This window comes from Enhydra lutris, unplaced genomic scaffold (genome assembly GCF_002288905.1).
Source record: "Enhydra lutris kenyoni isolate GAN:26980312 unplaced genomic scaffold, ASM228890v2 scaffoldscaffold17, whole genome shotgun sequence".
Classification (NCBI taxonomy): Eukaryota; Metazoa; Chordata; class Mammalia; order Carnivora; family Mustelidae; genus Enhydra; species Enhydra lutris.
In genome coordinates this window covers 46,542,253-46,554,688 of record NW_019154101.1, presented here as the reverse complement: position 1 = coordinate 46,554,688, position 12,436 = coordinate 46,542,253, and the positions used below count along the sequence as shown (strand labels likewise).

At 35.8% G+C, this 12,436-nt stretch overlaps 1 protein-coding gene across 1 annotated transcript in view; it reads left to right on the top strand.

Annotated features, from left to right (window-relative positions):
• LOC111147687 (ELOVL fatty acid elongase 4) overlaps window positions 1-12,436 on the top strand; it is a 30,747-nt gene that overhangs the window by 13,615 nt on the left and 4,696 nt on the right. Inside the window, exons 2-4 of the mRNA XM_022503911.1 lie at window positions 7,326-7,513; window positions 8,695-8,775; window positions 10,082-10,253. Of these exons, the coding sequence (XP_022359619.1) occupies window positions 7,326-7,513; window positions 8,695-8,775; window positions 10,082-10,253 (441 nt within the window). The remainder of the gene's footprint in view (window positions 1-7,325; window positions 7,514-8,694; window positions 8,776-10,081; window positions 10,254-12,436) is intronic.

Genomic DNA, 12,436 nt, shown 5'->3' with positions numbered 1-12,436 from the left:
CAGAGGCTTTAACTCACTGAGCCACCCAGGCGCCCCTGATCCCTTGTTCTTAAGAGCTACACTTACCATCCTGCAAAGCAGTAGATTTTCTGTGTCTCTCTCCTTTTATGTTTGTCAAAACCTATGAGTTTTGAAAGGTCAAGAACCAAATAACCTGCCCCAAATCACCTAGCTTAGAAGGGGTGGAGAGTTTGACCTGAAAATCTGTTCTATCCATCTGTCATGCTGTGTGATTTTAAGATGCAGATCAGGTTAAAAATAAAAACCTGTTGGTGGAGGGTATTTGAAGGAAGCCCTACATCAGATATACCATTTTTCCTCCCACTTGTATAAAGGTATAATTTACACATAATAAAACTAAATCTTTTTTAGTTAACAAGTTTGTGAGTTTTGACAAACACCACTGTATGTTGTAACCATGTAACCATTACATGACCATTACATACAGTTGTGTAAGCATTATATGACCTTTATCATATAAGATAAAATAGTTTGATTTGTGATCTAACTAATGTTTGCAAGTAAATCAATCCTATTTGGCATGAACTTTATGAAATAATCAAAATGTTCTAAATGGAATACACCTTAAGGATCCAGAAGGGTTAAGGTAATGTGTCTTAGTAATTCTTATTATTAAAATATAGTTTCTTGCTCCTGAACTTGTTTTCTATAAAACTTAGCTTGAGGTTTGTTTAAATTTAATTTATAACTAAGATAAGGAATTCATTGCCAAAGAAGACAGCTCTTTCTACTTACAGAAAGGCCCACTGCTTATAAATTTTCTGAATTTAGGTATAATTCAGCTTCCTAAAACAACTTCTCATTGTTTCTAATTCTACACTCTAGAAATAGAGAATAAATCTGAGCTCTCTTTAGATCTTTTAGCAATTGATGAGGCCTCTTTCTTTTCTCCAGGCTAGAGATCCTTAGTTTTTTCCTAACTTTCTTTGTGGCATGGCCTCCAAAGCATTCATGATCCTAGACCAGATCTGTCAGATGCAGCACCTAAGGAAGTGTATCTCTTGTCCTTTCTACTAAGAGAACTTTTGTAGGTACCTCTTTTTTTCTTTCCCTTGAAGAAACATGATTGGTAGTCATAGTTCTATCTTAAAATGTCACTTATACCAATGATTGAGAAAGAAATTGATGGAAATTATCTCCCTTAAAATTAAAGACTGAGTGGTACTGGAATAGCTGGTGGGATGCATGAGGCTCTTGACTTCTCTGAATCTCGTTGTTAAGATAAAGAGATCATATCTAAATCTAAAATTCTGCAGCCCCAGGTTAGGTAAAGGTTTACATGTAATGGCTTAAAATTGTTAATAAGCTCAAAATAATGGCAAAATCACTAACACATGAAGGCATAAGCATGTTAATAAACATATTAATAGTTATAAAATATAGGACAATTTGACAAATCAACTAGAGTCAATTTATATTTGTGCCACATATTGTTCCCTTCTCTGTCCACCCAAAGCTTTACAAATAGAGAATTCCTAAGAATGTTACATAAAACCTATTTGAGTCTTGGTATTTCTTGATGACAGAGTTTGACTTCAGTGGTGGTAGGAAGAATAGCATTTCATTGAATTGTTTTCTCTCTCTTTTTTCCCCCTGATAAATTCATTCCCCTAATAAATGGAATCCTATTCATAAATGCATGGAGGGCGCTTGGGTGGCTCAGTCAATTAAACATCTGCCTTCAGGTCTTGGGATCTAATCCCACATCATCATGCCCCCTGCTCAGCGGGGAATCTCTTTCTCCCTCTGCCCCTCCCCACCACTTGTGCGTACTCTCTCTTGCTCTCTCAAAAATAAACAAATTTAAAAATCTTTAAAAAATAACTGTGTAGAATTTGGATAGTGACAGTATACTGGAAATATGTCTTCTTTTTACTCTAATGTGCATAATCTATATTTGGATTCAGTTTAACTGAAATGAATAGAAAATTTACCATTGAAATATGTTATTTGAAATAAATAAACAGACAAAACTCATAGAAAAAGAGATCAGATTTGTCTTTACTAGATGTGGAAGGGAGAGGATAGTGTTGGAGGAAGGTGGTCAGAAGGTACAAACATCCAGTTATGAACTAAAGAAGCACTAAGAATGTACTGTACAACATGATGACTAGAGCACTGCTGGGTGGCACACAGGAAGGTTGTTGAGAGTAAGTCCTAAGAGTTCTCATTACAAGGAAATTATTTTTTTCTGTATTTTTTTTCTTCTTTCTTTTCTTTCTCTTGTAACTATATGAGAAGATAGATGTTAGCTGAACCTATTGTGGTCATCATTCACAATATGTGTAAATCAGACCATCATGCTGCATGCCTTACACTCACACAGTAAAGTTTGTCAATTATGTCTCAATAAAACTGGGGAGAGGGGGGCACCTGGGTGGCTCAGTGGGTTAATAAGCCTCTGCCTTCAGCTCAGGTCATGATCTCAGGGTCCTGGGATCGAGTCCCGCATCGGGCTCTCTGCTCAGCGGAGAACCTGCTTCCTCCTCTATCTCTCTCTCTGCCTGCCTCTCTGCCTACTTGTGATCTCTCTCTGTGAAATAAATAAATAAAATCTTTAAAAAAAAAAAAATTGGGGAGAGGAATCTAAGCAAATTCATCTTGAAGAAAGGCAACATATAAAAATATGTTACTGAATCTGGGGCGCCTGGGTGGCTCAGTGGGTTGAGCCGCTGCCTTTGGCTCGGGTCATGATCTCAGGGTCCTGGGATCGAGTCCCGCATTGGGCTCTCTGCTCAGCAGGGAGCCTGCTTCCCTTCCTCTCTCTCTGCCTGCCTCTCTGCCTACTTGTGATCTCTCTCTGTCAAATAAATAAATAAAATCTTAAAAAAAAATATGTTACTGAATCATTTGAGTTCATGAAAGGCTGGATAATTCATTATTTTAAGGTTATATAAAATACATAAAGCTTCAGTACTCATGATATTCCTTTACTGTTCTAATTCCTCAGTTCCACATCTTTTTTTCTCTTTTCTTTTTTTTTGGTTCAAGACTTGTGGTGTATCTGTTATTAATGGTAAATTTTCATATCATTGTATGGCACTACAGTGACTCACTCAGTCCTTTTAAGTGGAAAAGGGAACAAGTAAAAAGAAGCATGGATATTTGAATTTTGTCAGAAGTACTAAAGAAAAACTTGTGCAAATTTAGAAAGACACACATGAAATATCACGCAAATATTATCATGGGATGGGATTGTGATGCTGTGGTTCAGGTAGCTGACAGTTACTGCAGTGTCCATAGTGTTCACTGGAGGTGGAATTTTTTTTTTTAAAGATTTTATTTATTTATTTGACAGACAGAGATCACAGGCAGGCAGAGAGGCAGGCAGAGAGAGGAAGGCAGACAGGCTCCCTGCTGAGCAGAGAGCTGATGTGGGGCTCGATCCCAGGACCCTGGGATCATGACCCAAGCCGAAGGCAGAGGCTTTAACCCGCTGAGCCACCCAGGCGCCCCTGGAGGTGGAATTTTTAAGAGCCTTCTGACCCTGGTGAACTGGAAGGGCTAATCTGAGAAAGAGATGGTGTGAACCAGGCCTTTTATAGGCTGGAGATAGGGTTTTGTTAAGTGGTTGCTGACTGAATGCATGACTTGGGCTGTTGGGTAAAGAAATGGGAGCTTTGCTTTTTTCCCCTGGAGAAAGCAATGAAGTAAACACACTGTGCCTGTACCCCTAAAAACTGGACTGAAGTATTGGTGACAGCAGGTTCAAGTTGTATGCCGCATAAAGGAGGATCTGGGAAGAGCTGTAGGAAAAGGTTGCTGCACGAAGAAACCTGGAATATCAATAAATGTACTGTTGGATTTTATTTGAAGGGATAGAGAATAAAGGACTAATATGAAAAAAATTATTCACTCATTATTTATTCATCAAATACATGTTGTTTAGGCACCCTGCTAAGCCTTGCAGTACATGAACAAGAGACCCAGTCCCTGCCTTCAGGGAGATTACATTTTCAAGTATATAATGTGTGATGAGTGCTGTAGTGGAACAGAAATGTGCAGGAACTTGCGAGCATGATGGGCCCCTTGCCCAATGAAAATTACCCATTTTTTGGATCCAGTTTTCCTCATCTTCAATTCCATTCTTCCTCCTAATTATCATGTTTAAAAGTAATGATTTTCAGAAGTTAAAATCCTAAAGGGTTATCTAGTTTCTTGCTACTTAGAGGGTGGTCCATGGAATATTGACATAGCATCAGTTGGAGCTTCCTAGAAAATGCAGAATCTTCCTAAAAATGGGCTTCACTCCAGACCTACTGAGTCAGAACCTGCATTTTGACTATACCCCTCTCCCCTGTGATTCCTTTTCTCGTGCAAGTTGGAGAAACACTAACTCATTCCCCTTCTCTTGAGCAGGTTTTACAGGTAAAGGGATCTAAGACAGATTGTGCCCTTTAAGCCCTATGTGCAATAGCAGAGCTGATAGTAAAACTCAGGCCATCTGTTTACTCATGGAGTCTAGAATGCCTTTTCTAATATCTCTGTTATTTCTTATCTACTTCCCTCTACCTTTTTATTCTTCTGTTGGCCTCTGTTAGTGTTTCACATTGTCAGATCTTCAGCTTCTTACTCATCTCTCTTCCTCTCACTGTCTTTCTTAGTTCTCTCTCTAAACTTCTCTGTTGAAGGAGAGAATGGCATGGGTTAACCACACTATACATCAAAAAGAATGAGCATTTTTATTTATTCTTGATTTTGGGAAAATTTTTGGACCTGTTTCTCTCAATTTTTTTCTACTTGTTCAGAACTTACTTTGAAGTCAGCAGGAATCCTGTGTGTGATTAAGAGTGATAGAATTGGGGCACCTGGGTGGGCAGCTCAGTGGGTTGGGCAGTCAACTCTTGATTTTGGCTCAGGTCATGATCACAAGGTCCTGGGATCGAGCCCCTCGTTGGACTCTGTGCTCAGTGGGGCATCTGCTTGAGGATTCTCTCTCTGCCTCTTACCCCACTCATGCACGTGCTCTCTCCTTTCTCTCTAAAATAAATAAATTTTTAAAAAAGATTTTATTTTTTTATTGGACAAAGAGAGACAAAGTAAGAGAGGGAACACAAGCAGGGGGAGTGGGAGAGGAAGAAGCAGGCTTCCTGCCAAGCAGGGAGCCTGATGCCAGGCTCAATCCCAGGACTCTGGGATCATGACCTGAGCCAAAGGCAGACGCTTAATGACTAAGCCACCCAGGTGCCCCTAAATAAATCTTTTCTTTTAAAAAAAGTGTGATCTAATCCGTGATATTAGAAATTAGAATCTCTTTACCGTTAAATTTGTATTCCTTTCTTTGTTACATGGGATTATCCTATAACAGATTCCTTTGCTCTTTGTATCAAAGAGCATGGAAAAAACAGTGTCTACCCTCTAGTTTCTGGATAGGAATAAGAAGCCACAGCTACTCCTTCTCTAGTTCCTGAAGTAAATAGAGCAGGCCTTTAGGATTTAGGAGTTTGTCTTAAGTATTTTTCCTATAGAATATAAATATGTAAGTAGATAAATACTCCATGTTTTAAGGGAGGCTTTGTCATAGAGAGGTACATAGCAGGATAATATGATAATGAAGAAAAGCAAACAATCAGTAGTAAGACCATAGTGATACAATGCTTTCAATAGAAGTCAGCCACTCATCTTTTAAGCCACACCCTCTCATAAGAGGATTATTCTCTCTTGTCTTGTGTTTTCATTTATTTTATTATTTTTTTAAGATTTTATTTATTTATTTGACAGACAGAGATCACAAGTAGGCCAAGAGGCAGGCAGAAAGAGAGGAGGAAAGCAGGCTTCCTGCTGAGCAGAGAGCCTGATGTGGGGCTCGATCCCAGGACTCTGAGATCATGACCTGAGCCGAAGGCAGAGGCTTTAACCACTGAGCCACCCAGGTGCCCCTTCATTTATTTTTAATTCTGGAATATGTTTTGATTTGAGTAACAGAACCATAATTTACATAAATATAGATAGTAAGCCTCTCCTGTAAACTCTAAAATAAAATTAGTTTTTGTTTTTCTTGTTTTCATATGTGTTCTTCTTTCAAGTCACTAGCACATCTTTCTAACAACTCTTATTTCATAGAAACCATAGTTATGTCACTTCTTATTTCCTTCCACATTGTTCCATTTGTTTCCTTCCCTTTGTTTTATTTTCTATCAGTAGTATATAGAAACAGACTAATTTTAAGTAAGATATTTTGAAACCTGGTTATCTAATCCAGAGCTATTTTGCATATATAGTTTTAGTAAAACTGACAGTTTAGATGTTGGGACATTATAATGAGCAATTTCGTTTAATTCATTTAGGCTAGCTAGGTCTTAGGAACTAACTGAAAGGTAGGATCTTTTGTTGTTGCTGTTTTAAAAATACGTTCTTTTCCTCAGCATAGAACATAGAAATGTTTTTGTATTACTAAGCATAAACTAGATATTAGATTCGCAACCTATAAAATGCTGTTTAGGTTTTAGAAATATAAATTTTAGTATCTTTTTATAATGTATTAGAAAATAAATTTTTGTTAGCCGTATATTTCATTACCGCTTTTTTCTTAGAAATGTTATTTGTGGCAGAACTCTAATTGTAAAATTTATTCAGGGTTGCATATTTGAATATTAGGGACAGTTGACTCATTTTAAATGAAATATTTACACATATGTGATGTAAATGCTTATAGCTTTAAAGAAAAGCACATAAGTTGGTTATATTCATAGCAAAATAGGCTCATGCTGTCAAAGAAAAAGGAAAATGTCTTGAATATGGTGATTTCCATGTAAAGAAATCATAGAACTGTAATCCCCCTAATTTTTTCCTCCAAATATAACTCTACTCTTGTCCTCAGTATCCAAAAAATATTCCAGGGAATAGCTTCTATTGCTCTACCTCTTCAGTTTACTATTCTTTTCCTGCTTTTGGCAAGGAGGACACAGCTTCCAAATTGTACTGATATATTTCACGTGTTTAATATGAAAAGACAAGTTTCTCCTTACAGTATTTATTTTCTGTGTATGAAGTCTTTGATCAACTCTTCATGCCCAGCTTGTCCTATATTTCTAGCAGGTTTTATTTCTGGGCTTTGTTTTCTAGGTCTCTATAAAACTTAATGTGTGCTATATGTAATAAAACATTATTTTCAAAAGCTACTCACAAGAATTGGTCTCACTCTTTAGTTTAAATGCCATGTATTTTTGTTGTGACTCAAGGAAAACTGACCTGCATTTGGTCAAATTAGGAAAAAAGCTAAGTTGAAGTATTGTAATTCCTAACAAGTTCATTCCAAACAAATTTATTGTTTAATGAATTTAATGTTATTTTGTTCTCTCTAGATAAACGTGTGGAGAATTGGCCTCTGATGCAGTCTCCATTGCCTACACTTTGTATAAGTACTCTTTATCTCCTGTTCGTGTGGCTGGGTCCAAAATGGATGAAGGACCGAGAACCTTTCCAGATGCGTTTAGTGCTCATTATCTATAATTTTGGAATGGTTTTGCTTAACCTTTTTATCTTCAGAGAGGTAGGTTTACTAAAATCACCTTATTATTCCTCAGGGTTATTGAAAAGAAATTAGAATATGTAAAGCCATCATTGTATATTGTATCCCAAGATAACTGTTGGCTACTCTGAAAGTAAATTTCACTTTATTGAAATTTTTCATGTTTGGACAACAAAAATATGAAGCCTATGGAAAGTATAGGACAGTTGTTTAAAATGGAATGTTGAAGCAGACACACTAGATTCCAAAATAACCATTATTAACTGACAGTAGAAGTTATTTAACTTTACTGAGACTTATTTTCCCCATCTGTAAGCTGGGGATAAATAACCTGCCTTCTAGATCAGAGATAAGTGAAGTGATTTTTTTCATAGTGTTTGGCACATATTAAGTCTCTGGTAAATAGTTGTAGCTCTTTTTCATAATTCTTATTCAACAGTTTCAGCTTTGGTAACTGATCAAAGTTTGCAGATGTAAAATACTGATTTTGAGTTAAATCCTACTACATAATGTCATTGTATTTTAACAAAAATGAGTTCACTGTTATACACTGTTGCTGCTAATCATCTTGTTCTTTTCTGGAATCCAGCAAATTCTCTATGACATTCTGAAAAGAAATCCTAAAGATTAGATTGACATAGACATTTTTTAAGTTGTAAGAGTGGAAGGAATTTGTTTCCCAAGTGGAAGGAAGTTGTTTCCCAAGAGATTCCTCATTAAAATTCTGTATGAACCCAGAGAACTGGACTGGTGATACTAGGAAGATAAACACTACTCTCCTTTAAAGAAATCTGTAACTGACAACTTAGTCTATAGAATCCCAACTTCATAAAAACTTTAATTTATTTGGATACTTTGACCTTGTTTGTTAGATGCAAACCACTCTGGATCAAGAATAGAAATCAATGCAAGTGTTAGATCTGAGTCATGGTTAATCAAAATTTCTCTTAATATTATAAAGTAGATAAGAGTTGAAGTCTCAGTCCAAGAGTTACATGTGATTTTTAATTTAGATTTCAACTTTGGAATAAATTGACACAGCAAATTTGAGACACTCCAACACATTAAATGTTTAATGCATTTCAATTTTTTTAGACAAGATTGCTCTTTAAAATAATTTGAAAGGTTGCATATTATATTTAGTGTTTTATATTCCATATCTACTAAAACTTTATTTTAAATATTATTCCCCTTTTTTCCAGTTATTCATGGGATCATATAATGCAGGATACAGCTATATTTGCCAGAGTGTGGATTATTCTGATAATGTTAATGAAGTTAGGGTAAGTACATTCAAGATACCATTAATTAATAGAAATGGGTTTAATTTTATAATCCCCAGTCTGAAAAACATGCTTCTGTAAAATGGTGTAAAAGTGTATAAGATTGTGTTGAGTCAGGAAAACTATGCTTCTCTTTAAAAGTACATAATTAAAAATGTTTTCATAGCTATAGTGTCCTATATGATTGTGTGAGAGTGAGTATGTGTTGGATTACTAGAATGCAGTACTTAAAAAAGTTCATGTTTAATGTAAAGATGATATTTTTGATTTTTGTGTTTTGGGTCAAGAATAGAAACTCATAAAGAGAGTCTAATTCACTTGTTAAGAGTCTGAGGATAAACAAATGTTCTATAAACTATGTAATGTGTAGTAAGTTAAGCATAGCACTATACGTACAGGTATAAACTCAGTTTTTATTATGTTTGCAGAAAAATAAACTAGGTAATATAATGTTGTATTTTACTTTCTAGTCACCCTTGACATACAAAGATTTATAAATAGATTTCAGTTATATACTGTCTTCTTTGTTGTTTGTACATAGAACATACATCATAAAAGTACTTAACATAAAAAATGTTGAGTTTAGGTTACTTTTATAATAGGCTTCTTGTAAAATATTTTAAAACATTTATTGAGGTCACCTCTCACGGGATCCTTGGATCCTTAATCTCTCAGCATTGTAACATAATCTTTCTGTACCATCTGGTGTCTTAATTAGAGCCCAGGAAAAGAAAAGACTTATTCATGTAAGTAGGATTATATTTATGACCTAGGAAATATTTGTTATTGTTTGTGTGTGTGTTTTAATTTACCACTTTAAGGATTTTACCGCCTAATACAAAGTACTGTGATGAGGTATTTACTTTATTGCACGTGTTAAAGTGAGAGACAGAAGCCAACAGAGGCCAGTTGCTACACAAACATGCTTGCAAGAATATCTGAGATAGAATGTAGGCTAAGCACGAACAACTGAAATACCTTTACAAAGTAAATATCTAGGTTTTTCTGCCATGCTGAAAAACAGCAGTGTGAAGGTGTTTATAGCTCTACGTTCAGAAGTTTTGTACTTCATGACATCTAGCTATGTAAAAGACTAAACATTTTCTCTAAATCATTGCCACTTGGGATTTGGGACTCCTTCTTTCCCATTTTCCCCCCATGGATAGATGCCTCGGTTTCACACCCACTTAGGCAAAAATGATTCTGTGCCTTCTACATTTTGTGCAATAAAGACTGCTTAGACTAACTTAACAGTAAATAGAAAACCATATGATAGTGTCACTCTGCTTTTCCTTTCTTTTTACAGATAGCTGCTGCTCTGTGGTGGTACTTTGTATCTAAAGGGGTTGAGTATTTGGACACGGTGTTTTTTATCCTGAGGAAGAAAAACAACCAAGTCTCTTTCCTTCATGTATACCATCACTGTACAATGTTTACATTGTGGTGGATTGGAATTAAGTGGGTCGCAGGGGGACAAGGTGAGCATTTTGGGACATATCTGCATACATTATGTATATATGTTGAGTGGAAAAGTAATGAGAAGTTGGAAATTTGACTTGGTCTTTAACTTGCTTTCTTGAGTAATTGTTTCTCTGTTATATTCCATTTTTTCTTTTTTGTTTGTTTATTTGTTTGATGAGAAGTAATTTATTTAAAGCTATATAGTAATCCAGTGGCAAATCTGGAAATGTGTCCTCTAGATACCAGACAATGTAGAATTTTCTTCTGAAGCAAAATAATCTCAAAAAAGATCATTAGGATCACTAAATAAGTATGGTCATGATTAATTCTGTCTGATAATTGCATAGATGCAACGAGAATGTACATTTAACACAGAGTTTTCTATCGTTTTGCCTAAAATTTTATAAGAAATCTGACTAAATTTTTTAAAATTTTATTTTCTTTTTTCCTAGCTTTTTAAAAAAAATTTATTTTTTTTAAATTTCCTTTTAGTGTACCAGAATTCATTGTTTATACAACATACCCAGTGCTCCATGCAATATGTGCCCTCCATAATACCCACCACCAGGCTCACCCAGCCTCCCATACTCTTCCTCTCCAAAACCCTCAGATTGTTTCTCAGAGTCCACAGTCTCTCATGGTTCGTCTCCCCCTCCAATTTTCCCCAGCTTACTTCTCCTCTCCATCTCCCATGTCCTCCATGTTATTCCTAATGCTCCACAAATAAGCGAAACCATATAATAACTGACTCTCTTTGCTTGACTTATTTCACTCAGCATAATCTCTTCCAGTCCCATCCATGTTGATAAAAAAGTTGGGTATTCATCCTTTCTGATGGAGGTATAATACTCCATAGTATATATGGACCACATCTTCCTTATCCATTCGTCCATTGAAGGGCATCTTCGTTCTTTCCACAGTTTGGCGATTGTGGCTATTGCTGCTATGAACATTGGGGTTAATTTCATTTTAAAGAAATATGAAGAAGAAAAACAAATTTGAAGAAAGTAAAGTTTTGGCTTTTTATCTGTGGGTACTTAAATACCAAAAGATTTTCCTCAGAGATAAGCATAAACTAAGCTTAAATGTAGCAAATAATATTTTGATGTGGAGCAGTTGTAGTAGTTTTGAGTCAAAGGATACTGAGCTAGGGGCACCTGGGTGACTCAGTCTGTTAAGCTGACTCTTGGTTAGCTCAGGTGTTGATCTTATGGTCGTGAGTTCAGGTCCCGCATTGGATTCCAAACTGGGCGTGGAGCCTACTTAAAAAAAAGAGAAAGAGTGACAAAGGATACTAAACTTTAACTTCTCAGTTTGAAGCCTCCATCACCAGTCCAAGCCCAGAGCCCACTCTTGCTCTAAAATGGGCCTTAAATGAACCTATTGGTTCTTACTCAAAGGAAACTATAAATAGCTTTGTGAAAGAGGATCTGAATTCACAGTTTGGTCAAGATAAGTCTGCAGCTTTTCAGATGCCTGAATTGAAGATGATTTATGTGATTGAGCTGGAAACAGATTATTTCTCTATTGTGGACCCAGGGTACAGGTCATTATAGTAGTACAGTTTACCTTCTACTCTTAGAAGTTTAAAACTGTTTAGAGACCTAAGAAATAAATAATATTTTGTTGTTGATATGTTTATGTTGATATATGTATGTTGATAAGTTGATATGCCCTCTGAAGGCAATAATGAGGCTTTAAAAATCCATTTCTTTAAAAGGTCCTTTTTACTTTATTATTATTTTTGTAAGTAATCTCTATACCCCACGTGGGGCTTGAATTTATGACCCACACCAAGATCAAGAGTCCCATGCTCTTCCAACTGAGCCAGCCCCTTGCCCCATTAAATATCTATTTAAACAATTATATGTACCATGATTTTTTTCCCTAAGAATAATAGCATGAAAAATAATACAAGACAATAGTTCTGTATTATGACATGCTTAAATCACTGGGGTACTCCATTTGGAAACTTGCCACTGTGAATATCCTTTGCATTTGAAGAACACTCATTTTTAGTTATATGCTAAAAGCCTGAGTCTAAACTGTAAAAGTACCTAACTTGATCTGAGGAGAAGTCTTTTCCATTATTCCTACTTTACAATTTTTTTTTTAAAGATTTTATTTGTTTATTTGACAGAGAGAGATCACAAGTAGACAGAGAGGCAGGCAGAGAGAGAGAGAGAGAGAGAGAGAGAGA